General features: G+C 39.0%; 2 protein-coding genes across 3 annotated transcripts in view; one reads left to right on the forward strand and one right to left on the reverse strand.

Annotated features, from left to right (window-relative positions):
• The window catches only part of GNS (glucosamine (N-acetyl)-6-sulfatase), a 40,239-nt gene extending 20,748 nt beyond the window's left edge, over window positions 1–19,491 (reverse strand). Inside the window, exons 1-8 of one of the 2 annotated variants that reach the window (XM_008572271.1) lie at window positions 19,179–19,491; window positions 13,938–13,997; window positions 11,233–11,439; window positions 9,314–9,379; window positions 8,787–8,885; window positions 6,978–7,145; window positions 4,965–5,047; window positions 3,215–3,333 (exon numbers count right to left, since the gene is read on the reverse strand). In XM_008572271.1, coding sequence (XP_008570493.1) covers window positions 3,215–3,333; window positions 4,965–5,047; window positions 6,978–7,145; window positions 8,787–8,885; window positions 9,314–9,379; window positions 11,233–11,439; window positions 13,938–13,997; window positions 19,179–19,370 — 994 coding nt within the window. In that variant the 5' untranslated portion in view covers window positions 19,371–19,491. The remainder of the gene's footprint in view (window positions 1–3,214; window positions 3,334–4,964; window positions 5,048–6,977; window positions 7,146–8,786; window positions 8,886–9,313; window positions 9,380–11,232; window positions 11,440–13,937; window positions 13,998–19,178) is intronic. The other variant, XM_008572272.1, reaches the window with a different exon arrangement.
• The window catches only part of TBC1D30 (TBC1 domain family, member 30), a 102,095-nt gene continuing 94,783 nt past the window's right edge, over window positions 19,406–26,717 (forward strand). The window contains exon 1 of the mRNA XM_008572273.1: window positions 19,406–19,465. Within this exon, the coding sequence (XP_008570495.1) occupies window positions 19,406–19,465 (60 nt within the window). The remainder of the gene's footprint in view (window positions 19,466–26,717) is intronic.

Here is a 26,717-nt window from a genome sequence, read left to right on the forward strand (position 1 = left end):
TGGTATGGACAAAGTATCTGTGTGACAGCCCTTTGCAGCAATGACTACTGACACTCTGGACTAGAGAATTTAAGTGGTTTATACAGGACCATGTGACCTGCAGAATGTAAGAAGGAGATACGAACAGGGACCCTCATTTTCCCTTGGACTAACTCAGAAACTATGTGAGGAGCTGTTGGATTCTACAGGGCCCCATAAACAGCCTGAGAGCTGCTGAGTTTATGGGTGGCAAGTCCAAGATGAATGGACAACATCCTATTTGGAAGGATGCCACTCAGATCAAAGAAGGTAAAAACAAATCAGCTTGATGGGCTGAACTGCATGTTGAAGAACTGAACAGCCCTATGTTCGGGTTTTTACTGACTCATGGACAGTGGCTAAAGGTGTGGCCATATGGTCAGGCAGAAGGGCAAGGGATACCTGGCCTATTAACAGGATGCCCATGTGGGGAACAACCCTACGGAAGTTTGAGGGGCACAAGAAAGTAGAACATGTCAATACCCATCAGAAGAGCCCCCTTCCAGGTTGGGAAGGTGACTGGAACCACCAAGTGGACTTTCTGGTGTGCTCCCTTGAGGTGGTCACCTGGGTTCATGGAATGAGTAGAAATGGGAGTGCACCAGTGTGGAGATGGGCTGAATCTAGACATGTTCCTTTTACACCCTCTCAGGTATATCGTACCAGTAAGAACTGCCAGAGAAAGACACAGACACTGCTGCTGATGGCTATGAGGCAGATTCCCTGGTGGGAAGGCCCTGAACATAGCTGGCTAGTAAGACTGATGCTGGTAGCCCCAGAGGGCTACAAATAGGTGTTGACAGGAATAGACACTGGTTCGGGACTGGACTTTGCCAACCCAGTGGAAGATACAAATGCTTGGAGTGCTATAGAAAAGCCAGAACAGAAGATATGCATATTTGGACAACCAACTATCATATCTTCAGACCAATGTCCAGTAATGGGCAGAGAGATCTCCTCCTCAGAGCAATAGTTTGATAGAGAAGTAGAACGGGCATTAAGACACTGACAGTCTAAAATGGGGAGATGAAAGCATGGAGGGCTGGCTTGCACACCTTCACACGCGTGTGCTTAGTCAACACGAGTGGGACTAAAGGAACGTCCCCACGAGATGTTTCTGTTTGCTTCTGGATCTGGCGAAGAGGGAGTGGGAAAGGATGCTGGTATGACAATGCAATCCTTGCCAAGTATACTGGTATGATGGCTTTTTTCCCCCCATATCACTCAGTTTTTTTTTCTTTTCTACCTGATGCAGTGGTTCTAGGACCATGTCTTGTAACTACGATACAAGTGCTGGAAGCAAGGATGATTTGTAAGCAAGAAACTGTAATGATGTTTTTAAATCATATGTCAGAATTCCTAAGGGCCCTATTTGAAGACCAGCAGGTGGACTGACATTGTGAAAATATACATTTGGTCTTCATCCCTGTTTCCCAGCACACAACTCCGAAAATCCTTAGAATCTCCACAGTGTTGTCTTTTTGTATGCTAATGAGTTGATTAATGTCTCAAATCCCCCAAGTAAATTCAGGATAGGAGCTGGTCACCTGAAAAACCAATGCAGGACTTTCAGTCCCACCCCCCCAACCTCCAGGGAGGGTGGAGGGACTGAAGGTTAAGTTGATCACCAATGGCCAGTGATTTAGCCAATCTTGTCTCCATAACAACCCAGAGGGACAGGGTTCTGAGAGTTGCCAGACAGCTGAACTCGAACATGTGCAGGTTCTTGGAGGGTGGTGCACTTGGGGAGGGCATGGAAGCTCCACACCCCTTCCCTGTACACCTTGCCCTATGCATCTCTTCTTCTGTATCCTTTGTAATATCCTTTATAATAAATTTTTTTTATGAAAACAAAAAAAAAATATTTTGCAATATCTGAGGGAATAATGGATTTAAGCAACTATTACCAATGGAAGCTTCAACAGCAGATTTATGGAAGGGCTCAGGCTGGAGCCACCAGAGCCATTGATCAACACTAGCATCCCCAGGGTGGGGCAGCCAGACACCACGGGCCTTGTGACTCGATGCTAAAGCCAGTACACAGCAGCACCACCCAGGAAGCATTCTAGCCTGAAAATGCGAATCTCTATCAAGTCCCTAGATGTAATTCCCAATCTATATAGGAAATGCTGAGTAAACATGGACAAGTTAAGGCACATCAAGATAGCAATTAGCCACACTGAAAATGTAAGACATTCTAAAGGAGAAAAGACCCACTTTTCCAAGTAAATAAGTGGCAAATGACAAACTTTGGAGACATAAAAACTAAGGGTATAGTGTGTAGACTTTGGATCTTGATACAGAATAAACTAGTCAGATGCACAATCACAAACTAATCAGTTGACATTTGGAATCACATAATGTCTGGAAGTAGCTTCAAAACCTTCTAGCAAAAAAAGAATAACATGAGGAGGGCAGAAAGAATGAAAAAGACTGGCCACATGCAGCTGAAAATCTGAATTGAATAATGGTGGTTATTTTAATAGTCTCTACTTTGAGTGTTTAAAATATTCACAATACATTAAAAATGCCTAATCAGTTTGGTCCTAGGCAAGGAAGCCTCAGGTTAACTCCATCCAAGTGGAAATTTATAGATGTGGAAAGAAGAAAACATTTGTATTTAACAATAGAAGGTCCAAGTAGAAAGGATGAAAGTCAAGGACACAGAGCTGACTCATACTGTAGTTCTGAAAAAACAAAAAACTAATTCCATGTTATAGATGTGGAAAGAAGAAAACATTTGTATTTAACAATAGAAGGTCCAAGTAGAAAGGATGTAAGTCAAGGACACAGAGCTGACTCATACTGTAGTTCTGAAAAAACAAAAAACTAATTCCATGATTTAACAAAAAAGAGTTTTTTCCCCAAGACAACCTTCTCTTGGTCTTGTCTAGAATGCCTTACCCCTACTCTCTAAGTTCTCCTTATCCTTCAAAATCAAGTTCAATTTCTTACCTCTTCCATAAAGTCTGCCTCCAACCCATTAAGCTCACTCTCTGTCCCCGCTTCAAGCCTGGTCTCTCCATGTGGGAATCACGTGGCCCCCTAACCGGAGAGGTCCTGAGGGCATGACTCTCCCTCTGGCATGTCCATAGTGGTAAAAAAGACTAGAACTCCTTGTCAAAGCTACTCCCCGAGTGAAAAAGGAAAGACATATTCTCAAAGATCACAGGAGTACCTGCCCACTGCCTCTTACCTGTGTGATAACCATTATCTGAGGTGTAAAAGATGTAAGTGTTGTTGAGCTCCCCAGTAAACTCCAATCTCTTGACCAGTTTCTCCACGAGGTCATCAACTGAGAGTAGAGTTTGCCACCTGGATGTGAACAGAGGGAGAAAATGGGATTTCAGGGGTAATATCTAAGATATCACTATCTTGCCAAAAAAGGTAAAAACAAAGACATCCCCTACCCCGTAATAAAAGTCCTAAAACTGCTCTTCCCAAAAGCTCTAATCCCAAATTTCCATTCCCCAGACCTCTCCCATTGCAAAAAACAGATGAGAAAAATTCCAGAACATAATTCATTCATTCCAAAGTTAACTGTTTCCAAAGAAAAACTAGGCTTTTCATAACCAGTTAGCTTTACTTTTTATTGCCACTGGTGATGAGAGTAGGCAATTAGACGGAAAAGATGTCAATTCAGGATTGATTACTATTTTTTTTTTAAAAAAGATTCCAAACAGCTTAATGTAATTACAAGATAAAGTGTGATTATATTTTTACAAATATACAATATGTATGTGAATTTACATATTTTAATTACATATTTGAATTAATTTAAGTTGTTTCACCTCAGAGACTGAAAAATTCTCAAAGAAACTGTAACAAGCTGTACCATACATAGTTCACTACAACAGGACCCTCCTTCTAATAGGCCTGTGCAACAACAGTGTTTAATGGTCCACCCATGGGGTCAGCAAACTATGGCCCATGGGCCAAAGCTTGCCAGCTATCTCTATAAAGTTTTATTGGAACACAGCCAGGCCCATTCATTTACATATTATCTAGGGCTGCTTCTGTGCTATCTCCTGCAGAGTTGGGTGGTTGTGATAGAGAATAATATGGCCTGCAAGCTATAATATTTACTATCTGGCCCTTTATAGAAAAAGTTTGCTGACTCCTGCTCTAAACCAAATACTCCCTGAGAGAAAATAATGTTTTTAAAATAATTGGCTTAAAAGAATTTCTTGAAAATTCCAAACAGCAAAGGCAAATATTTTGCTGCAGTTCAATTCTCTGGGTCTTTTATCAAATATTTGGGCTGATCTCTTACCAAGTGACCTTTTCTTTAAACAGGAAAAAAAAATTCTACCAAATGGTTCCAGTTTGCAATATTCTTTAACAAGTCCTAGAAATGGATTGTTTAATGAGTCCTGGGGTTCAGAGGCTTTGTTACACATCTTTATGTAAAGGAATCTCTGCCTGCTTCTGAGGCAGCAGATGCCCCAAAGCATCTCTCCAACTTATTTTTGTTTCAAACATAAAAGCATGGTGCAGTCTCCTGTTCATGCTTTTTTTTTTCGTCCTTTTTGAGACTGGCCGCACCGCGCTCAGCCAGTGAGCGCTGTGAGTGCACCGGTCATCCCTATATCGTATAACTTCGTATAATGTATGCTATACGAAGTTATTACGAGACTTGCCCTTTAAGCCTATTGCATTTAAAGCTTTTTCCTTGAGACCTTTCAGTAAAAGAGAAAGGTTGTATCTTAACACACATTTATATGTGTGTGTACATATGCCCAAACTTAAAATTAGGGTTTTTTGTATCAGTGCTTACTCTTACTATCTGAGATGTATGTATGCTTTCTAAAAAAAAAACCACCGCTGCACTCTCCCGAGTGCGCCACGGGCTCGGCCCACCTGTTCATGCTTTGAGGACTCCTCCAAAAGCTGATTTGGAGGGTCCTCAAAACCACTCATATTGAGAACGCAGAAGCAGCTCTTACCTTTTCCTAAATGCATTATCTAAAAACTGCATTGAAGAATTAGTCATTGGAGTCTTGGCTTGCCTAATTAACCAGTGCTTGTTCTAAAATTTAGAAGAAAAAAATGTTAACACCAAGTCACCTTAGTCAAACTACTATATAACTACAGTAGACAATAAAAAGGATCATTTCATGATTTAGCAAAAAGGAACTGGAATCTGTTTAAGCAACTTCAAACCTTCTCTCCCTTCCCCCATGTTTCTAAAACAGAAATTTCTGCAGATTAACTCTATCACTCATTCTTCGGCTTCCCAACACCTCCCACATCCGAAAGGCCTTGGCTCCTTTGTTAGCAGCATTAATAAGAGATTTTAAGGAATGTCATTGGGAAACTACTGGCAAAAATGAGATTACATTTACAACTTTGATCCTATGCTCTCAGTCTACTACCATTACAAATGGGTAAATATTAACTTTACCTTCCTCTAAGTTTTTCCTAATAAATAATCAGTCCATCACTCTTTATTTTTCTATCCAAGATATTAATCACTCTAGAGCATTATGAAAATCCCGTCACAGCAATTTCCCAAAACTTCAAGTCCAAATCTGTCTGGAGAATCCTTCCCATTTAAATAAAAAAAGTCATATTTTTATTATTTTTTTATTTTTATTTTTATTTTTTTTTGTCTTTTTCTGTGTCTGGCAACGGATCGCAACCCTCAGTGTTGCCCCCGTACCGGACCGGGGGCCGGAAATGGGATCGCAACCCTCGGTGTTGCTCCCGCGCCTCGCTCAGCCAGTGAGCGGGAACCGGTCTGTATGTGGGATCCGAACCCTTGGGTGGGAGCGCTGCCGCGCTTCCCAAGCGGCGCACTATCCAGTGCGCCACCGGGCCGGCCCAAAAAAAAGTCATATTTTTAAAAACAAAAACATTCTCATACACCATTAATTCTCTCCTCTCTATTCATAAAACCTCAAACCACTACCTCCCAAACTATGTTCCTCAAAGTGTTCTTTAGTTAATGAGTTTGAAAAATGCTATATGGCATATCCTCCTGCTGGAAATTCACACTAGACCATGAATAATTCTGAGAAGTCCAGTAGCAGAGTGACTTATTTAACCCAAAGTTTCCAAACTTACTGGTCATATGAACTTCTACTGGAACACAAATTGAGAATGGCTCTCCAGTTTAAAACCCAGCTTCACTCAGCTTTAAGATCATATTTAACAAGCACATGCCCACAACATGCCAGGCAGTATGCTAAATGCTTCTGTGTACTCTAATTCATACAGTAGTCACATGAGGGATGAGGATCTCTCACTTTAGATGGAAAAATAAAGTTAAGCATCTTGCTCAAGGTCAGATCACTTAGCTAGAATGTGGTAGCGCTGGGTCTGACTTCAAGTGTCATTCTTTCTACAACCTTACAAGAAATAACAATTTCTAGATAACAGGCCTGGGCAGTGGATACCTTCTGCCTTTGAACCAGGGAACTGCCTCTATACCCTGTGCCAAGGGATGTATAAGTAACTGGCACATGAAGCAAATATTTGGGTAATTGTGGCCTTTAATCATGTCCCCTGCTCTGGCTCATTTCCCCATTCAACTTCCCTTCGCAGTCACATTGCTCTGTGCTGCTCCTCTTCTTCCTATGCCTCAGGCTAGTGAGGGCCACTCAGTGGAGGCTGCTGCAGGCCCAGCTCAGTCCCCAGGGATGTGTCTCAGCCACTGCCAGAAGGGAGGTGAGCCAGCAGAGAGGTTACCAGGAGAGACCGAGTGGTACTACTATCATCAGCAAAGATGGCATTTCCTTCCATTCCTTGTGGACTTTCCAGGTGCTAAATGGATGTGTGGCAGGAAGCTTATCTGTACTTGTGAAACAAGTTTATACTATCTGTACTAGAGACAGGTGCAATTGCCTCTAAAAGATCATGAAGAAAAACCCACAGCATGGCTCAAAGGCTTCCTGACAAGTATATTAAACAGTTTATCATACTGAGTATGGTTTAATTCAAGGGTTAGGGGAAGATACCGTTCCATGAATGTTGAAGTTCTTGTTTCTTGGTGCAAAGACGTTCTGGAAAGTCTTCTGGTATTGAGGTGCTGCTGTCCAAGGTGAATGAGGTGCTGGAGTGGAGATCATCATGAAGAAGGGCTCAGAGTTGGATTTGTAGTCCAGAAAGTCCAAGGAGACATTAGCCTGACACATAGAAACACTTGTCATCTCCTACCCTATCCAGTAGTTGAGTACTTAATAGATAAATGTCCTCTGGTGAACAGAGAGTACAGGGTCATGTTAGCTTTTAACCAATCTGAGCAAATGATGTATGTCACAGTCATTTGCAAGCATGTTGTTGGAACAAATAAATTTGGTTTTCAGGCAATAATTAAAAATTGAAGAGCATAATTAAGATCTTGATGATTTTACATGACCTAGAAATTGTTATGCCTCCCATAAGGAAAGAAATAGTAGTTTGACCATTTTAATATTAACTGACATTCATGCAGCTTAGAATATATACATTTGATGCCTTAAAGAAGGTAAAAGGAGAGTCAACCTAATCCAGAACAGTGGGAAAGGTAGATAAAGTTACCTTAACTTTATGAAAATATTAAGAGTAAATATCATAAATCATGGCAGCTGAAGTAGCTAAGCTAAATGTTTAATATTAAATCCACATACATCATACCAGGCCTTTAATTCATATGGACTTAGATTTTTCACTGGCTTATAAGAAGATTTTTAATGAAAATGACAGCACCCTACATACAAACTGTTTTTCATTATTCTAGTTGATCTGCATCTTCATTTATTCCCAACACTAACTCAAAAGATACTGATTGTATCTTTTTCTTATCACACTCCCACTCACCTACTTTGCTCTGTCAACTTCCTTGTGGTTTCTCAAATATGCCAGGTACACTCCTGCCTTAGGGCCCTCATACTTATTGTTTCCTCTGCTTGTGGCACTCTTTCCCCTGATCTGTATGGCTCACTGTCACCTCCTTCGGGTTTTTGCTTGAATGTTACCTAAGTAACCCCCATACCCTGTCTTATTTCTCTAACTGATCATCATCTAATAAGGCAACAAATGAGTGTATACATATACGTGGCATACATAAAACCTGCCACCAGAAAGTTACCTTCCACAGAATCAGGGACTTTGCTTCATTTACTGCTGAACACCAACTATAACAGGTGCTGAATTATTCGATGAATAAATGCTCTATAAAATGTTGCCATTAGAAATGCCTCAGGACAAGAAAGTCCCAGATTCACCTGGTTTCAGTAATTTTTATATATAAATACACAATGCCAAATGAACTCCCATATCCCTGTTCCTCCACCCTCATGATGAGGCCTGTGAAGCTACCGTCTTGTAGCTTGCTAGTAAAACTGGGGTTAAGAGTAAAACAAAGTAAACCTCTTCAAAGTAAACCCCTACAAAGTAAAACCTCTACAAAGACGGAATTTCAAGAACATTAGATCTGAGCCTAATTTATATACCCCCCCCCCCACCGGAGTTTTTAAGCAGCTGAAACTAGTCTGACAATTAGATCAAGTTATTCTGCATTTACATTACCCATCACAAACAAATAAGACTAAAAGTTGTCTTCAATTAAATGTGAACCAATGGAATTTCAAGAACATTAGATCTGAGCCTAATTTATATACCCCCCCCCCCACCGGAGTTTTTAATCAGCTGAAACTACTCTGACAATTAGATCAAGTTATTCTGTATTTACATTACCCATCACAAACAAATAAGACTAAAAGTTGTCTTCAATTAAATGTGAACCAAACCTGCAAGGACAGAGCTACAGAGCTTCAGCAACTCACCAAAACATCTGTCAGGTAGTCCACACTGTAGTTTTCACCATGCTTCCGTGCCTTCCCATTGATAGAGAGGGTGTAATTATAGTATTTAGAATTCTTTTCCTTATAAGAAGACGAAAGGAATTTGTTATGAGGTCAGCACACAAAATGAAAGTCTTAATCCATGCTGGGCTAAACTATATTCTGTTTCAACAGTGATAAGACATAAAAAAGGCAATTACTCAAGTCAATATTGAATTGGATTTTTTGACTAGGGTTTTATAAAAGACTAGCATAGTTTCGATAATATGTCCTAGTTCAAAAGCCAGATGTGGATCAGGTAGAACAGCAAATTGCATTTCTAAATCTATTGTAATGTACGAAAAACATCCCAGAAAGGAGTGACTCACACGTCAACAGACTTTAAGGAGATAAAACAGCTAATCATAAAAGCAAACTAAGTTATATCAGTATCAGAGCTAAATTAGTGTAAACATATTTTGCATCTGTAGAGCAGCATATAATTGTCACTGACTTCAGTAATCACTCACCAGAGCAAACCAGTAACTCCAGCCCAGAGGAATGTGTTCTAGACCACCTGCATCCGGGGCCCCATACTGAAAAGCAAGACAATTAAGACATCAGAGTTCTTAGACATGGCCAGACCAGAAATAGGAAACTTTTAGGATCTTTTTAGACCAGTGTCTGAAACATAGTAGGTGCTCAATTTTTCCAAACATGTAAACTAATCAAAAAGTAAAGAACTCTATAATCCTAGGAACTTCTAAAGCAGGAACTGGCAAACTACTACTGTTGGGCCAAATCTGGCCTACTGCTGTTTTGTACGACCAGCAAGCTAAGAATTTTTTTTAGCCATTTAAAAATATAAAAACCAACCGAAAGACAATATTTTGTGGAATGTGACAGTTACATGAAATTCAAATTTCAGTGATGATAAAGTTTTTTGGGGACACAGCCATGCTCACTCGTTACCTAGTACCTGTGGCTACTTTCATGCTACAATGGCAGAGTTGAATAGTCACAACAGAGACAGACGGCCTGCAAAGCCTAAAACGTTGACTATCTGGCCCACCACAGAAAAAGTGCACATGGCCTAGTCCACACAACCCATTCATGGAAAGAGTGCTAAGCTAATGAGGGCATGGACTGAATAGTCCAACTGACCTTGTGGCTAATAACAGCCCAAATAATCAGACCATGAGCTATCAGCCTATTACTTCAGTTGTACTGCTGATGAGAGCTACTTTTGGAGCTCAATTCACCTGATGAGATGACTAAGTGAAGCGACCACAGCATGATCCCACTTTATCTCAACAAGGTTTAATGCTGTCCATTTGAGGCAGAATTTAATCCCTGAGAATTCTGTACTTTAAAGGTTTCACCTAATTTTATATACATATGAGATGATCTTCAAAATGCAAAGCAGTATAAGTTCTTTATGACCCATACCCCCAACCCAACAACCTAGTATCCACACGTTCTATTTCTCGTGGTTCTTTTCAATCTGACTCATCTTCCTTCAAACCTACAAGGTTGCAGATTCCCCCAAATGTTGGGGGGAGGGGGAGAATTAACAGAAAATTCAGATATTAAGACCTCTAGCAACCACAGATAAAGTGTTTAAGAAAATGTATATCTTCTTTTTGTCTTGCATCACCAGTTTTACTATATAAGCTAACCCCAAATACTCCTAAACACACTATTTCCTTTAAGCTTGGAGTTTGAGTAAAAGCTAAGGCCACTGTGGTGGACTTGGGTCCCTGAAATCTCGCCTTGACAAGTCACAATGAGGTATTTCTCCATCCAGACCTAGGAGGGCAGTACTCCAGTCACTCAGCCATATGCTTTAATGATCTGAGTGCCCCAGGCTCTGGGTGCTTTCTCTTTATCACTAATCTCCCCACCGTCTGTTCCCACTTTTCAGGTTAGAAAATGAGTTAGGCATTAAGTTGTTATAATTCAGAAAAGATTCTAAGAAAATCTGAGGAAGGATTCTAAGAGGAAAAAAATTTTTCACTCTGATCATGATAAAGAGAAATGGAAACAAAGATACCATGACAAACACATGACAAGCAGAATTCCGAGGATAAAAGAGAAGATGCATCAGACAGCAGCAGCTGTAGGACAGTCTGATAAAGAGAAATGGAAACAAAGATACCATGACAAACACACGACAAGCAGAATTCCGAGGATAAAAGAGAAGATGCATCAGACAGCAGCAGCTGTAGGACAGTTTTTAAATAAATGCTCCCAAGACTATTAAAGGAAGAATAATTACAGTACCCAAATCATGTAAGTATGTTCACATAAGTTCCTAAGGGGCAGAAAACAACATATACCAAAAATCCTTTAACATGATTTGAATTGATACTAATGAAAAAATAATATGAATTATATTACTTTGCATTTGAAAAGCTATTATAAAAAAAGGATAGGCCATTCAACATACCTCATTTAAATATTTCCCTGCAAAAAAGGTCTGGTAACCACACATCGATCTGAGAATTGCTGGAAAAGTATTTGGTTCTTGGATCTTCTGCCAAGATTTACTACTGCAGTTTCCCTCTAAAGTGTTGTTAACAACATGATGATTATGTGGGTACTTCCCTGTCAGGATACTGGCTCTGCTGGGGCAGCAAAGAGCACTTGGCACATACTACAAAGGAAATAGAAGTAAAAAAGACAAAGTTACAGAAGGAAGATGGATTTCTCATCATTTCTAAAGAGAACAAAGAAAGTTGCTCAATACTCAAACTTTTAATTTCTCACGGAATAGTGATTCTATTTACCTATGACATGCTTCAGAGTTGCTTTAAGTCACATAGTGGAGACTCTAAAGCAGATAGAGTGAGAGAATAGATTTCTTTTTCAATTGGTTTCTTTCTGCAGGATAACTTAACAGTAATTTTAATCTCATCTGCCAAAGAAATAAAATTAAATGCAAGGAGCACAGCATGGCAGTAGCTATGTCTTAACCGAAGATAAAGAGTAATACTTGAATCTAATGTAACTGAGAAGTAGAGGTTCACTTTCAGGCTAATCTGTAGCTTTATGTATTTCCTGTATTACTTTATGCATTGGACACAGAATTTTTCCTCCTAATTATGTTTCCATTAACTACAGTCATCAACAGAGCTTCCCCATTCTACCCAATAATATTTGTACACATCACCAAGCCACTTTACAGAAAGGTCACACTAGCTTATACTCGCACCAATAGGGAAGAAATGGCTGTTCAAGCAAACGTGTGCCAAAATTAGATATTATCTTTTAAAATACTTAGCATTTTTCTGGCTTTTCAAATTAGATTTGGCATTTTAAATACTGGTGAGGAAGAATGTTCTCCACATGTATACTGATCAATTGTGTTTATGTGAATGGTTTGTCCAGAGGCTTTGCTCATTTTTCCCTCCTGGGCCGTTGGCCTCTTGTTATGTAAAATAACAAGAAGGATTTGGTCATGTTACAGAATACTTCATATTTTTACTTTTGACTCTTAATTTTATCAGATGTGTGACTTTCGTAATTTTTACATTGGCAACTCTTCTTTCCCTTTTTGTTTTCTGATCTATTTCATGGCCAGTATGTACCACACTGTTTACTCTATCTTCATATTACCTTTTAGTATCTGGGAGGGCAATTTCTTCCTTTAAAAAAAATTACCTTATTCTTACCTATTTATTATTCTAGATAGTTTTTGGAATGACTTGAGTCTTAAAAATCCTTGTTAGGACTCATATTGGAATAAACATTTTATAATATTGTGTTTTCTCACAGAAAATGTGCACATCTATGTATCAAATGTTTTAATTTTATCACTCACAAAGTTTTGTAACTTACATAGGTCTTTAAACACTTCTGGCTACCATCAGTTATTCCTAGAGAGCTTATATTTTGCTGCTATTACGAATGGAATCTTTTCTCCAACCCCTACATTCTGTTTCTCTAACTGGTTATATGGAAGAAAGTTATTAATTTTTAGTTTTTCATTTCTTGACTGAATTCTATCAGTTTAAAAGTTTTCAAAAATTCTCCTGAGTTTCTTAGGAAGAAAATCCAAACAAGAGGAAACGATAATTTTATCTTTTTTCCAATAGTTTTACTTATTTCCGTAAGACTTATGGCAATGACTAGACAGTCCAGAACATCATTAAATGACAGATACTATACCCTTGTCTCATCCCTAACAACCATGCCCTGAGTTTTTTGTCTTAAGCATAAAGTGTACTATCTGTTGGAAAGTCATTATTGTAAGGATGTATTCTTCTAACAGTTTAATAAATCACCAGGAAAGAATGATAAAATTTCAGAGGACTTTGAAGCATCTAGAGATGAACATTTCATTTTCCTTCTCTCAACTACTGATATCATGTTGGTAGACAATATAATAACCAACATCACATAGTACTTACTATAAGTCAGATACTGATATAAGTGCTTCACATATATCAACTCATTTAACCTCACAAAAACCCTAAAGTAGATTTTAGTACCCCCATTTACAAATGAGGAAACTAAGGGCCAGAGAGGTAAATAACTTGCCCAAGGTCACACAGCTAAAAAAGAGGCCCAGAGAATACACAAAACTAGGCTGCCTGGCTCCAGAGTTGGTGGTCTTAAGCATAACATTCTGGTACTGTTCAATGATTTCCTGATATTAAGCTACCCTTCCATTCCTAGACTACCACTTGCTTATGTGCATGGTTCTTGAATATGAATTATTAATATTTGCGTTTGGATCTTTGCATCAATATTTTTATATATTTGTATTTCACACATATATATTTTGGTGCTATCTGTCAGGTTTGGCTATCAGGGTTAATTGGGTTTTAACATAATAGTTCACATGGCGTAAATGGTACTTGACTCTTACAATGCATTTTCCAACCTCTGTGAGGTTTTAAATAAAATTCTCTAGTTGTAAGTTGTAGAACAGACTAGCTTAGAAAATACTTGCAATTAATCTTCAATTGATAAAAAGTATTATTTCAATTAAGAAAATTTATATTCATTAAATAAAGTCCTTCCTTCAGATCAGGCATTTAACTAGGAAAAAACTCACATAGATAACACTGGATTCTCCCAAAGGGAGTTTCTTCTTAGAATATAAACACAGTTAAACTCTAACAAAATTAAATTAGCTCCAAAACTTACAGCACTGGAGAAAGTCATCCCCATCTCTCCAATGAGAGCCTTGGTTTTCTTTAGTGGTGTCTGTAAAGTAAGTAATTATCTCTTAAATTATTCCAATATATTAAAACACACAGACCATAATTCATGTTTTGTTATATCCCACTCAATCTTTTATCCCCAGATGGTCAGCTCTACCTGACACTAAGCAACAGCCAAGAGAGTCCTATGTGATTCTGGAGCTGAACCAAACAGGTTTGGTCACAGTCAGGTGTATCCTGTGCAGAAGTGCAGGGGTCATAATGCTTGCAGAAAGGGAAAGTTCACAGCTGATGGCATTATTCCAGCAATGCTGGTTTCACTCTAATGAAATTTTGGTTGCCCTTTTCTTATTTGTCACCAGGCCCCTTACGAGGTAGGGGAAGAACTATCTCTGAATTCATCGTTAGAAGCCAGGTGTGGGAAATGATATGAAAGGAGCTTTCTACCCTTTATAACAACAGTAAGACAACACTTAGATTCTGAAAGTCAGACAAGCCCTCGAGGATTACAGACTCAAATCTCACACACTTAGTGGTGGAGCCCAGATGCACTTTTTGACTACCAGCTCAATGCCCTCTGCTCTAGACCAAACCACCATCTCAGGATAAGGACTTGAGCCAGATGGTAAGCAGGTGAAAAAAGAACCCTGTCAAGCAGAAGGCTAGTCAGAACCTAGGTTTTTTTTTTTTTTCCTTTTTGTCTTTTTTACTGACCGGTAACGGGATCGCAACCCTCGGTGTTGCACCCGCACCGCGCTCAGCCAGTGAGCGGAACCGGTCTCCACATGGGATCCGAACCCTTGGCGGGAGCACTCCCAAGCGGCGCACTCTCCAGTGCGCCACTGGGCCGGCCCTGAACCTACTTTGTTTATATCCTTGTTTCATCTTTTGTTCAAAATCTAAGACCTTATCAAGTATGGAGAACAATTAACTTCATCCTGGAGTGAGGATAAAAGTATATATCACTTAAACACAAATGAAAGAAACATTAATAATCTTTATTCAGATTCCAGACAGCAAAAGTACATTGAAGTGGCCCATTTTAGTTGTATTTTATTAAGTCAGTCCATACGATTCTGAAATACCTTTGAAAATCTAAGACCATACTGAATGCAGTTTTAAGTATATTTTGTTGGGTAATAATTCCCTAAAGATTGATAATCCAAATGTATAAAAAGGTTAACAAGAGCTTCATTTTCAACAATGTTTTATATAGATAGTAGAAAACCTAAGGTTTTGTATAGATAAGTAGAAAATCCATAAGCTCAAAAGGATGAGAATTCTATCTTATTCAAGAGCTCTGATAACTTCATGAGTAGATCCGTAACAGGCTCCCAGGAGATGCTAGAGATGTAGGTCTTTGCCAACCTTCAGAAGCAATGTCACCAGCCACGCTTTCCTTGAAACATCACTGGGTGATATCCTCAGGAAAAGAACATTAGGCTGAATGAAACACTGGCTTGACAAAGAACCCAAATTGCCATGAGGACATTGAGAGGGAAATGAGGTTGCAAAATTTAAGTGGAGAAAAGGACCATGTGAGTTGACTGTATGGGACTTAATTGTTGAATTGTCTGACACATATGCAAAACTACTGAAAAATACCTGATTTACACTAAGGCTATACTGTGTTGCCATGAGGACATTGAGAGGGAAATGAGGTTGCAAAATTTAAGTGGAGAAAAGGACCATGTGAGTTGACTGTATGGGACTTAATTGTTGAATTTGTCTGACACATATGCAAAACTACTGAAAAATACCTGATTTACACTAAGGCTATACTGTGTAATTATAACACATTTATTAAACACTTAATGTGCACCAGGCATTGGTCTAGGCAACAATGGACAAAAAAAAGGTCTCTGCCCACATGATCCTTGTACTCTTAGCAACTTAAACAACTAAGAGGTAAACAAATGATCATTTTAGGTAGTGACAAGTGCCATGAAGAGAATAAACCAGGATCATGTGAGTGTAGCTGGTTGGAAGAAAGTTGGCGGGGTGGGGAGAGTGTTGTTGCTACTTTGAGGAGGAAACTTCGGTGCTGAAAGCCACTTGGTGGGTAGTCAGTCATGCAAACATCCAGAAGATGCTTCCAGGCTTAAGGAATAGCAAGTACCAAGGCTGCCACAGGAAAGGAAGAGGTGCCTGTGAGGAACAGAAAGCAGGCCAGTGTGGTAGAAGAAGCTCAGTAAGGGGGGAGGAGACGATGTCAGAGAAGCAAGCAGGAACCAGATGATAAAGCAGGGCTGCAACAGGATTTTGATTTTAGTTTAAATAAGAAGGAAGTCTATATTAAAACCATAATCGTTATACTGCTAAGAGTAGTAAAAGTGATAACCATAATCTGTACTTAATCGAACAAGTCCCAAACAAGAAACCACACCGTACTGAAAATGTGTATGTGTATCCATACTAACCTGAATGTAAAATGGATCCTTGAGGTCTAAGCAAAGACAGTGGCTGGTCAGGTTAAAGCCACACACCAGTCTTGAAAAAGGTGCTGATCGTATACTCTCACATGAGCAAACATGTTACTTTGCTCATCCTAAGCAAAATCCCCTCCATAACTACCCTGAGGAGTCATTTACTTTCCTGGTTCCATGTATAGCTGCTCTGAAATAGTTTTGACAGTTCTGATAATTCCATGGCTAACTTCTAACAATGGAAACCATTCTGCTTTAAGCAAAGCAGTGACATGATGTATTTACTTTCCTCCTACATTTTATCATGGCTCCTTTCCTCACTTCCCTGAGGTTTCAACCAAATGTCACTCTGTCGTAGAGTGAATGGTTTTAAAATGAGCAAGCTGTGCTTCTGTGAAGAACAACGTTCCCATCATACCATAATGATGCTTAAGTAAAATCAAGAAATAGATAAGAACAGTTCCCTGAGCAAAAAAATAAAACCAAGTCCCACAGATTATATGCAGAATAAATGCAGTGACATGCTAAAGATGATGCTACTACATAAAAGATGATTTCAAAGATGGCTGAAAAATTCCACATTAAACCAAAATCATACAAGTGCTATAATAGTTTGACCTCAGTATGGGGGGTTGATCACTGTTTACTTTGCCAAATACGGCAGCTCTGTAATCATTTCGGAAACCAGAGTACTCCCTCTCTCTACAAAAATGAAGATATTATACACAAAAGTTTTACATGTAAATTAACAAGTTTGGTGATCCCACTGGCATCCCTGAATGTCACCTGAAGAATCTCTGACCTATGGTATAAGTGACTATACTGGTGTGGGTATGTGGAATGACATCTGATAAAACAGTATTATCATAGTATTCTAGAACAGGAGAAAAAGCATGGTGCTCTGGGATCATGAAACCTAACTTTGCCCCTTATTATCTATACAAACCTTGGTCAATTTAAGTTAACCACCTCTAAGTTTCAGTTTCTTCTTCTTAAAGATAGGGACAATATCTACAGCAGAGACTCTTGTGAAGACTGAAGCACTCTGCCTGGCTCCAAGTAGGTTCTCAAATGTTGTTACTGTCTTAGCTCTTCCCCTTGGAATCCTGTTTGACAATTAGTGATAGTCTGAAAGAGGCTACAAGAGAGGCCAGAATTCTTCAGGGAGTTGGGAGCATTAAGTTTGACTTGTTCCCTCCACTCAAGTTTGGCTCCTCTCTCCAGTATAAACACCTATAAAAAAGAATCTGTTACTGGTTTAAAGAAAATAGGATTAACATACTAAGAGAAAGAAACCTCAAATAAACAGAGACAATAGCTGTGGCCTAAGAACTGAAGAAACTGAATTCTGAACATCTTATATTTAAATAATGAATTTTGTTTTCAGAGCTATGAAAGCTTGACCTTTTAATTAAGCTCTTTAGTCACTGATAGAGATGGCTTGCTTTTTCTGGACAAAACACTTCAAGGACAAATTTTTTTTTTAAAAAAAGGAGTTTCGTGAGCAGAATGATAATGTACAGTTGAAATGGTGGTGAAACCAAAGTAAAATCCAGGAAGGAAATTAAATCAAGACACTCTCACGTCAACATGGCTGGGTTGAAACTAAAAGGCAATGAGGCATATGTGGCAGGAAGAAGTGTACAGTCAAAATACAAATATCTTAAGCATCAGCTAGAAAAGACTTTCATACTTTTAAGCACAACCTAAGAATTATTTTTTACTTCACAATCCAGAAATATACGCATATGGATATGCTTACCTTTATCACATGTAACACACACGTTTTCTATTCTACTCTATTCCACAGGAAAGCAAAAAGTAGCTACTCACTAAAATGATTTCACAACTCACTCATGGGTCTGAACCAGCAGTTCGAAAGACACTGAGCTAGGGTGTTACCACACAGTAAAAGTTAGAAACCTCTTGCCTGGAATGTTTTCCTAGTCTCAGCATTCAGCTGAAAGCAAAAAGAGAACTGAAAAGAAAGCAATAAAGCACTAGTTTTTAAAGAGATGAGAAAAATACAGGGGCCCTGTATCAGAGGACTGCCTCAACTACTTATGTGCCTTGGACAAGCCGCTTTGTGGGTCTCCCATGAGTAGGGGTTGGATGAATGTTTTCAAGGTCATAAATTCCAGAACTCTACGATACAGAAGCAAAATTAACTCTGGGCAAGAATTAAGTCTCATGACAGCACCCATTAGATGAGAAACGGAACACTTAACAGTGGCTAATGCAACAGTCAGGTATTCAATTAGGCTAATTGAATTTTCTTGATTCTTGTGAGGCAAAACATTCTCAACTGTTCGACAGCCTACCTACCAGATTAGTTCACTGCAGCACTTATTTTATAGATATCAGGCACAGACACTGTACACAGGCACAAATGCAGAAGTGGCCTAGGTACTTCATAAAGGGGGCTGGACTTGTCCTCTGATCCTCTAATACAAAAGAAAAACAATCATGGCTTGCGTGCTCTTTGCCAGCACCTGTTCCTCACTGGTTCAGCCCACCCACAACTGGCGTCTACACTTTTATCTCGAGAAATGAAGGCAAACTCCACAGCAGTACGGTCCAGATTGGAAGCTGTGTGTGGTGCGTGCATGTGTATCAATCCAATCGAGGAAACAGAGTCCTACGGCCCCTTACACCTGCGTATCGGACCTCGCGTGGCCAAACCAAATCCACCCAGGGTCAAGGCGGCCAATTCGGGGAGTCGGGGTGGGGACGAGGAAAGAGCAAGGAACCAAGGAGTCAGCCGAGAGATGGAGGGGCGGGGCAGAAAGAAGAATTACCATGCCGCCGAGCACTTCGTCCTGGTCGTCGGTGAGGAGCAGCACCACATTAGGCCTCCGAGAACCCGCCGCCTCCCCGGAGACCCCCAGGCAGCGGCCCAGCACCAACAGCAGCAGAGCTGGGCTGCAGAAAGTCAGGTGACGGGGGTTGCCCCGCCGGGGCCCACCTGGGGCCAGAGGCAGGAGCCGCATGGCGCACAGGGCTCCGGGGAGACCCCGGGACGGGGATGACGGACGCGCAGGTGGCTGAAAGGCGAGAGGCCGACGAGACGCACGGAGAAAAGACAGTTCCGTGAAGGCCGGGGCTACGGTCAGGCGTTTTCTCCCCGGGCGCGATCACGTGAGCCGGGGACAGGGGGCGGAGCACGCCGCGCAGTCACGTGACGGGCGGCCGCGGGCGGGGCCGCGGGCCGGAGCAGCCGGGAGGGGGACCCTGGACGGGAGCAGGTAAGGGGCGAAGAACCGGGATCGGAGCGAGACCCGCGCCTGCTTCTACCCGAGGCCCGGGGTGCGTTCTGGTAGGATCTGTTTCCGAGCGCTTGGTGGAAAGATTAAAATGGAGGGAAGAGAAGATGAAAAGCCGGAGAGAGTCGGCAAACACTAACCGATCAAGAGAAACAGAAAGGAGGGATGTACCTACAGGATATTGAAGTCAGCTGGTGGGTAAAGTCTGGGCTCTACCGCATCAAGCACTAATTCAGAGCCCTTATGTTTGATCGTTTTTAATTTTGTCTACAACTTGTAAGCCTTCTCGTTTGGCTCAGCTGCCAACTTTGGAGTTGGATTCCCAGCCAGCTCTCTTAACTCCAAGACTGCTTATGTTCTGCTGTCCTCCACTGACATCGTGGTGTCAAACAAACAATTTAGGGATATCCTGACAGCTTTATCCTAACATTCCTTGGGGAAGTTTTGAAAGCCTTCTTGGGAAGATATTCACATTGAACAAAACGAAACAAAAACCCTGAAACATGGTCGTCCAAACGCATTGTTAAGTAATCTTTAGGGTAAAAAAGTCCATGAAACTGAAAGTTCCAAATATTTCTGTGGTAGACTTGGAACAACGCTACCTTGCCCCTCTACTGAAGTCTATGAAAACAAATATCCCTTGTAAGGTGCTGTCAGGTCATATCCCCAACTCAGTACTATAGAATGTACCGCCTTGTTTGTAGCAAAGTGTATTTTCTCTAAGCTGGATTGTCTGACAAGAAAAGTCTTTTAAAACTCATGAAAATAACACCAAGGTCAAGGGTTGGGATCCCCATACTGGCCAGACGCAAAACAACAACAACGACAACATCAAAAAACCCACAAAAACCAAAAACTGTGAAAGCATTAAACTATAAGATAAAAATCAGTGTGGAAACACTTTGAAACCTCACCTATACAACTATAGGGTTTATGCAAAAGGAAGTGTTGCCTATGTTTTATTACATTTTTTAAAAAGGCAAAAGAATTTTTTGAAAAACGGAAGTAGAATTCTACTGCAAGAAGGAATTATTCTGTGAATTTAGTCAGAGCTATTCCCAGACAGCCAGGGTGTTGGGTTGCAGACATAGTCTGGGCTAATTTTTCAACCTGGTGGAATAACTAATCCTTATATTCAGGTGTCAAGACTTTCTTGGACAAAAAAAGGACCCGTTCCATCTGCATTGATGCTCGAGATTGTAAAATTGTGTTCTTGTTTTTAAGGCTCAAGGCTTGATTGTAAGCTAGATGAGGCCAGAGATTGTATAATTAGGTACCAACTTTGTTCTAGATGCTAGGCTAGTGCCGAGGAGACACTGTCCCTCTTTCATGGAATTTTCAATCTAATGGCAGAGAGATGAACAATCTAATAGTCAATGAAATATGTGACTACAAACAGACATGCTATGAAGAAAAGTAAGGGTGCAATGAGCATTTAAGAGAGTAGGGAGCTGACCTAGTCTAAGGTGCCCTAAGGAAGTGACCTTTGAGTGTAAGTCTGAAGTTTGAGTAGGATATAATTTGTTGATGGAGTAGTAGGGTGGTGGAATGTCTCCTGGGCACAGAGTACAACATATGCAAACGTCCTGAGAGCAAGAAGCCACTGTGGCTAGAACAGAGGGAGAGAAAGAGGGAGAGAGGTAGGAAGGACCGAGATCCTATGTTAAAGATGTTGGTTTTTATACTAAGGCTAATTGGAAATCACTGAAAGAGTGGAGAAATAGGATCATGCATACAATTTTTTTCTTTTTTGTGGCTGACCGGTATCGGGATCCAAGCCCTTGACCTGGTGTTATAACACTGCACTCTAATCAACTGAGTTAACTGGCCAGTCCCACACATGTATTTTTTAGAAGACTGTAGCATGAACAGAGTAGAAGAGGGTTAGAATGAATAAAGCAGGCCAGTTAGGGGGAAAGAAATGATGATAGAAGGGGCAGACTCAGATTTTGTGGGGACTGAAGCTTATATACAATTTGGTGAGTGAGGGCTCCTTGAGAAAAAGAATAACATTTATAAGTACAAGATGAAGTACAAAAGTGAAATATGTAGACTAAGAAAAATCACATAAGTTTTGAAAGTTGAAAAATATAACAAATAATGCAAAATTTTAAAATAACATATATTTTTATTAATTAACTTCCAGGCACACCTCTTCATACTTTTTCCCCTACATTTTATCACTATGTACTCTTTAATTGTCTCTTCATCTGACAATAGTCTGTAATATTTTCTAAAGCTGAATAGAAAGATAATTTAGTCTTTTCTTTAGCATGGTTTTTGAGTATTTTTTATTAGTTCTGAAAGGTTTTTTTATTCACCTTCACAACTCATTATTTCTGATATATATATTTTTGGTACTTGTTGTCAAATCTAAGGAAGCTCTATCAGGTATCTTTTTATATGTACATTTCATGACATTCCAAATTTTCTCACACAGTTACTAATCTTACGTATTCTTTGAGTTGAAGGCACTCATTAGTCATCAGTGTTCTCATTGGAATCATGTATTGTAAGTTTTATATCATCTTCATGGATGTCAGTCTGAGATCAAATCAGAAAGAAATTTCAGTATTTTTTGATGTGTTTATTTAATTCACTTTTCACAAATTAATTATTAAACAATTTAAGAACCTATTTATTACTTTCATTTGCAATTTGTCTTTCTCCTTTTTCCAGCCTTATTGAGATATAATTGACAAAATTATATATATTCAGGGTATACAACATGATATATATATATATGCATTGCAAAATGATTACTCTTTGAATTATTATTTTTATTATGATTGGAAAACATTTTTTGTTACTATTCACTCTCTATATTAGGATGATTTCTCTTGATTTTCTCACTCATGTTTATCACTTTGGTTTCATATTACATTAATTTTTTATCTCAGTTTTATCTTAGTGCTTTAATAAAATCTAAAGATGACAAAAGAAAGTATCTACTATATACATCCACACAAGGAGTCTGTAGTTTATCATTTGTTTTATTGAAACATTCCAAAATGTCTTTCTAAATTGCAGTTAAAATGTCATGTTTGAGTTTTATTAACTATTTGAATAAAGTTTTTGCATTTCATTTGTGTTTAGGTTTCTCTTTTGAGTTGTTGAAAATATATTTTGAGTTGTTAAATTTTCATTGAACCTATGCTGCAAGGCTTGAACACCTTTGTAATGGGCAGACCATTTCATTATACTTAGACTCTTCAAGGAAAAGTCCAAGTTGGCATATGTGTTTGAAATATTTCATATAGCAGTTGAACCTGAAAATAAAACACACAGCTATTGCAAAACATTGAAATAGTTAACAACTTTAGGTACTTTGAGGGGTGCCTTTTGGCCAACAAAATTAAGGTAATGAGCTGTGTGTGGCTTATATTCTGCAAAGTCGTTTTTAAAGAGCACGCAGTCCTTTGTCTTAATCATCATAATAGCTCTGTTGACACATGACTGATTGTAAATGTTGTTCAACCACAGGTTAAAATAGCCCAAATCTTATTTTACTTTGTTGAATAAAGTATCATATAAATGTTTTCAGTTGGCTAAAAAAGTTAAAAATTGCTAATAGGGTTTCCTGTTAGAAGAGTGGTATACAATAATTGCCAACTGATCACTGTTTGTCATATTCAGAATAGAATATATCATATTATTATTTGGTGTTTGGTTGTGTATTGACTTACCACTTTTTAACGTATCTTCTCATTTTATTTCAATTATCTTTTCATAAATTGTTTTAGTAAAGTGTCATTTTTTCTTATTTTGACTTTTTTTTTCCAGGAGCTTAAGCAAAAATGGATACAATCCAGGTATTATTTGAAAAATTCCCATGAAATTTTTATTATAGGAACAGCACTACTTTTTATCATGACCTTTGAAGTGTAAATCTCTTCTACTTAAACATTTAATAAACTAAAAACTTCCACTTCAGGCCATGATGGAATAGTAGTGCCAGAGTAACCCTTCTGCTATAAACAACTAGAAAACAAGGCAAAATGTATGTTTTCATACAAGGGATAACAGTCAGCGTAGGACTATGTGAAAGGAAACAAATAATTCCTCCAATTTTTTGCTGGGAGGCACATTCTGAACCAGAGAGGAGGAAAGAGGATCCCATGTAGAACAAAGTTGTCTTGCTGACAGCTCTGAGGGAAGAGAGATTAAGGCTGAGGGAGGCTGAGGCAGCTGGAAGTTGCCAGGAAGAATTCCAAAGAGGAGGATGCTATATAGATTAAAAGCTCCATAAATCTGCATAGATGGTCTTTTGAAACTTTGCAAGACACCGAGATGTGCATTCATAGGGTGAAACACCATAAGACAGGGTAAAGAATGACCAAGGTGATATAAAATTAATAATTCTCAGAGGGGGAGATGTTTGAGATCCAACCAGCCAGAGGGGAAAGTCCTCCTTGATCACTGGGGCATTCAGTAAAGAAACTGGAAATGACATGCTCTAGTAGTAGGGCTAAGTTCTCACTAGTAAAAAGTACTTTATACCTACAAGAACAAAGCTTAAGTACAACCCTCAAAAGATCAAGCTGATCTGCAAGTAACTTAAGTTGCCTTCCAGAAGAAAGCCCAACACTCTTTAAGGGAAGACTACAAAATCTAAATACTAAACAATATGAAATTCACAATGTTCTATATTCAATTTAAAAATTACTACAAGGCCCCCAAACACAATGTCCTATATCCAATTTAAAAATTACAAGAAATTTTTGAGAAAAATTTGTCAATAGAAACAGATTAATAACAGATGAAGAAGTTAGATCAGGGTGTTAAAACACCTTTATAAATATGTTCAAGTATTTAAAGGAAAGCATGAACCTAGCAAAAAGTGGAAGATTTTTAAAAAAATCTGTAACTGAATAGCACAGTACCTGAAAAATTCAATGCATGGATTAATAGAAGACTAAATAATATTGGGGGAAAATATAAGTCAACTTGAAGACATATAGAAATATGACAATAGAAAATATCCAAAATAAGGCAAAGAGAGAAAAATGATAAAAATTAACAGAGCCTCTATGATCTGTGAGACAAAAATCATGTAGTCTACCATTCTTTTTTTTTTTTCCTTTTTTTTTTGTCTTTTTTCGTGTCCGGCAACGGATTGCAACCCTCAGTGTCGCGCCTGTACCGGACCGGGACCGGCAACAGGATCGCAACCCTCGGTGCTGCGCCCGCCCCTCGCTCAGCCAATGAGCGGGAACCGGTCTGTATGTGGGATCCGAACCCTCGGCGGGAGTGCCACCATGCTCCCAAGCAGCGCACTGTAGCAGTGCGCCACCGGGCCGGCCCGTAGTCTACCATTCTTATAAATAAGTTTTTGAAGAAATAATATTTGAAAAATGCCTAAATTTGGAGAAAACTCTGATCTGCGATCCAAGGAATTCAAGGAACCCCATGCAGAATAATCAGGAAGAAAATCACACTGAGACATTATCAGAATCAAAATTCTGGAAACTAGTGATAAAGAAAATTTTTTGAAAGCAGTCATAGGAGGAAAAAAGCATTTTACATACAGAGGTACAAAGATAAGAATGACTGTAGACTTCTTATAGAAACTACACAAACTAGAAAACAACAGAATAATATCTTTGAATTACTGAAAGAAAAAAACACCCAACCTATCAACCTAGAATTCTATACCCATCACAAATAAATTTCAAAAATAAGGGCAAAATAATGGACTTTTTAACACACACACACACATACACACACACACCGAGAGAATTCATTGCTAGCAGACCTGAACTACAAAATATGTTAAGAGAAGTCTTCAGGTGGAAAGAAAGTAATTTCTGATGGAAACTCAGATTTACACACAAAGAGCACAGCTAATAGTAAGTATGTGGATAAATTAAAGGACTTTTCTTCTCATTTAAAATATTTCAAAGATAGTAACTGATTTAAAGCAAAAATGATAACTTCTGTTTACAATAGAAATAAAATGGATGACAATAGTACAAAGAGGGAATGAACTATACTGTTGTAAGATTCTCACATTATGTAGGATCTGATACAATATTAATTGAAGGTAAACTGTAATAAGTTAAAGATGAATAGTGCCAACCCTAGAGCAATCAATAAAAAGATGGTATAGCTAATAAGCTATTCGTAAAAATAAGGTGGAATACTAAAAAAACCATTCAAAAGAAGTGAGGGAAAGGACAAAAGAAACAAAGAAGGTACAAATAGAAGACAAACAGAAAGGTGATAGACTTAAACCATATTAATTACAGTGAATGTAAATGTTCTAAACACCCCAATTAATAGGCAGTAATTGTCATAACAGCTAAAAAATGTAAGACCTAACTAGTGTATTCTGTTAAAAGAAACTCTCTTTAAATATAAAGACACAGGGAGGTTAAAAGAGAAAGGATAGAAAATGTATATATCGTGAGAACACTGATCAAAATAAAACCAAAGTAGTTAATGTGAGAGAAAGTAGACTTCAGAACAAGGAATATTACCAGAGATAAAGAGGGTAGTTTCATAACAATAAAGGGGTAAATTCATCAGAAGATATAATTCTAAACATGTATGCATTCATTACACCACTTCAAAATATCTGAATAAAAAACTGGTGAAAATATGCATTTGAGTGATTTGAATTAATGAATTATTCAAAATATAAGTAATAAAATCAATTTTGAAAGTTGAAAGGACATTTAGACAAATCTATCATTGTACAGTTTATGATAGAAAAAGTAGACATACGGGCCGGCCCGGTGGCGCACTAGATAGTGCGCCGCTTGGGAAGCGCGGCGGCGCTCCTGCCCGAGGGTTCGGATCCCACATACAGACCGGTTCCCGCTCACTGGCTGAGCAAGGCGCGGGAGCAACACCAAGGGTTGCGGTCCCGTTGCCGGTCCCCGGTCCGGTGCGGGGGCAACACTGAGGGTTGCGATCCGTTGCCGGACACAGAAAAAGACAAAAGACAAAAATAAATAAATAAATAAATAAATAAATAAGAGAACATTTATTACTCACTTGCTGCCATGAGAATGTTATAAGAGTCAAGAAGGAGTATGTAACAGCTTGTGGGTACCTTGGCAGTATGTCACA

This window comes from Galeopterus variegatus, unplaced genomic scaffold (genome assembly GCF_000696425.1).
Source record: "Galeopterus variegatus unplaced genomic scaffold, G_variegatus-3.0.2 Scaffold771, whole genome shotgun sequence".
In the NCBI taxonomy this organism is placed as follows: domain Eukaryota; kingdom Metazoa; phylum Chordata; class Mammalia; order Dermoptera; family Cynocephalidae; genus Galeopterus; species Galeopterus variegatus.